Consider the following 2,899-nt stretch of genomic DNA (forward strand, 5'->3'; position numbering starts at 1 on the left):
GCTTGCTCTGTGAAAACCCAACTCTTGTATATAACAGCTGACATTTCCAAGGCGAATTTACCGGGAAAAACTGTTCTCTCTAGCACCCCTCCGGCATTAATGAGAGTGTGTCTAGCTAAGGCATTTATATGCATTGTGTCTCTAAAGTGTGGCTGCAAAAGCTTATGTATTGGGTGAAGAACACTTAATTGTCTGTTTGTGGCAATTATGAATGGTTCAATCACTGCATGAGTGAATAACCTACAAATAATGAGCTTGGCTTAATGGCTTTCTTGTTATTTAGTCATCATTATTGGGAACCATAAAAGAAAACAAGAAGATTAATGAATGAAGTTTCAAATAGTCTCATACCAATGACTAACTAGTTGATGGTATCCTGAATCATTGACAGCAACATAAGCTTTGGCCAGTTGCCAAACAGTAGCCGGTACTCCTTCTTTTTGGGGAGTAAAAACTTTGCTAACTGCTCCATGTTGGTCCCCTTGTGGGTGTGGCAAGCTCAGTTCAATAGCCAATGGTTTCAATGTACCATCATTTTGTAGAAACAAGAGTGTTCTTGTGGCATAAGTCTTTGTGGTTGTAGAATTTATTCGAGTTAAGTATGGCATCAATGCATCATGGTGATCGAGTATATACAACTTCTTGTTTTCAAGCGCCTATAAAAGAATGATCAAAATCAAATACACAGAGCATTTCAATATGGATTAGGTGTTGCTTCTTCAAGTAGGACACATTTTAAGAATATTTAAAAGAAAATGTTTTGCTAAAACGAGACACACACTAAATACAATGCAAGACGAAAGAAGTAGTTAGTACCTCATCTATAGTGAGTCCATCCAAACTGTTTTCTAAGTGCTTTGCTTTGATGGTACTATTTTGATCTCCATAGATTTCAGGGTCCAACTTGCTCACCGGGGGAAATTCCTGCAGATGTAAATCACTTTCTATTTTTTAATACCAAAAGGTTTCTAATGATATCCAAACCAAGAATACAACTACATATAAGATGAAAACTCACGTGCAATTGCATGTAAAGTTGATAGTTAAAATCATTAAACTATAATTTAGTCGAATTTATCAAATTATCTAACGATTTTTAAATATCAACTCCACGTGTAGTCATCTGTATATATAAATGGTTGTTGCATAGTACCTGGAGACGACGAATGATGACAGGGTTAACACCGGCAAGCATTTCTCTGGCAAATTCTTCATCGGTTCTCCATGCAGTCTTGCTAGCTGCATTATTTGTAGTTCGTTAAAGCTTAGTTCATAATAATCAAAGACAGGAATGGATAAGCATGCATATGCAAGCAAGCAAGCATTACCTTTGATGACATCAGGTACTGGGAATTTGAGGAACCTCTCACCATCATTCCTAACAAGTTCTCTAAACAGTTCATATGGAATGAGGTTTCGAAGTTGAGAAGCGACACCTGGACTGGGCAGCTTAAGGCTTCCCTCGTAAATATCAAGAACATCTTGGAAAGTGTCAAACTCGTTAATGGTTTTATCGCAGAGAGATCTGATCTCAGGAAGAAGAACTTGAGCAATGGATTTGAGAGAATAAGCTAGAAAATCAGAGAATTTGAGGTGACCAAAGCGTTCATCTCTGGGAACATAGATGTCAAGATTGAAAAGGTGCAATCTGGACTCAGTATCGGGATCGGTGAGGGAGTTGTGGCGACTGGTTCTTCCACGGCGTGGGTATGGAAGGTCATGGGAGCCACCAAGAACGGGACGAGCAAAATGGGGACCATTGTCAGGAAGAGCAAGGTCGTTGTAGAAGGCATAGTCGTAGACTCTGTCCCATTCGTTAAGGGTACCGGTCCCTGTCCCTCGAAGCGTCGCTAACTCTTCTTCCCTCAACTTCCTAAGTGTCTCCGGTGTTTCACTTGGTAGGTATGCCTGAATTAAGCCAACAAAATTGCAATAATAATTAACATAATATTATAGGTGAAAATTCGTGTCGAGTTAATCTTTGTGTAAAGTTGATATACTAAAACTAGGGCTGGCAATTTATTTATGTGATGACTTATAATAAATGAATAATTATTAAATTAGTTGGTTAATTTAGTAATTTAGAGTATTAATTTTTTATTTTTTATTTTATTAAAATGTATAAAATTTAAAATAATTGAATTTTATATTTATTTAAAAAAATTTGATATTTCTGCGAGTAGAGTAAGGTAGGATAGAGTTTAGAGTTTTAGGGAGCGGGTAGAGTTAGAGTTGAGAGATTCTTAACCGGGTAGAGTAGAGTTTTAATAAAATTTTTAACCCTACCATACCTATTGCCAGCCCTAATTAAAACTGTTATATAATTTGATAAGTGCGATTAAGGCTATTTTGGATAAATAATTTAAATAAGTTTCTTTTGAAAAAATAGTTTAAATAATAAATGATTATATTAAAGATTGTTTGACAAATTTTAAAAGTAATTTTTTTGAGCTTTTGACTTATAAAAAGTAGTAGTATTAATATCTGGTACAATTTTTAAAACAAAATTGCGGGTTTATAAAAAACTATTTAAGAACTTATAAAAAAATTTTAAAAAAATAATTTCTCTCATAATACTACTATTTTTTATCATATTTTTATAAAATAAACACTTTTAAAACTAAAAATTCAAACACAAAATAACTTATTTATAAACTATTTTTAAACCTCTTTGTCTTTCGAAATAATTTTCAGAATCATTTAGAATTTTTTTAATAATTAATTAACAACTTTTATATATTATAACGAAACCCAAACTTATCACAATATTATATAACCCAACAATTCATTATACTCGAATTTACAGATTTACCCCAAATCCTAAAACCTTATCTTTTCAACTGGGTCAGAAGATTGCGAGAAAGGAGCCACTCAAATGAAATGTTTGTTTGGTCTCATT

At 33.8% G+C, this 2,899-nt stretch overlaps 1 protein-coding gene across 1 annotated transcript in view; it reads right to left on the reverse strand.

The window, feature by feature from the left end:
- LOC107466861 (linoleate 9S-lipoxygenase 5) overlaps positions 1 to 2,899 on the reverse strand; it is a gene marked incomplete in the record, with an annotated part of 6,490 nt that overhangs the window by 1,132 nt on the left and 2,459 nt on the right. The window contains 5 exon segments of the mRNA XM_052253872.1: positions 1 to 240; positions 352 to 656; positions 817 to 924; positions 1,154 to 1,239; positions 1,329 to 1,908. Coding sequence (XP_052109832.1) covers positions 1 to 240; positions 352 to 656; positions 817 to 924; positions 1,154 to 1,239; positions 1,329 to 1,908 — 1,319 coding nt within the window.

Source organism: Arachis duranensis, chromosome 9, assembly GCF_000817695.3.
Source record: "Arachis duranensis cultivar V14167 chromosome 9, aradu.V14167.gnm2.J7QH, whole genome shotgun sequence".
NCBI lineage: Eukaryota > Viridiplantae > Streptophyta > Magnoliopsida > Fabales > Fabaceae > Arachis > Arachis duranensis.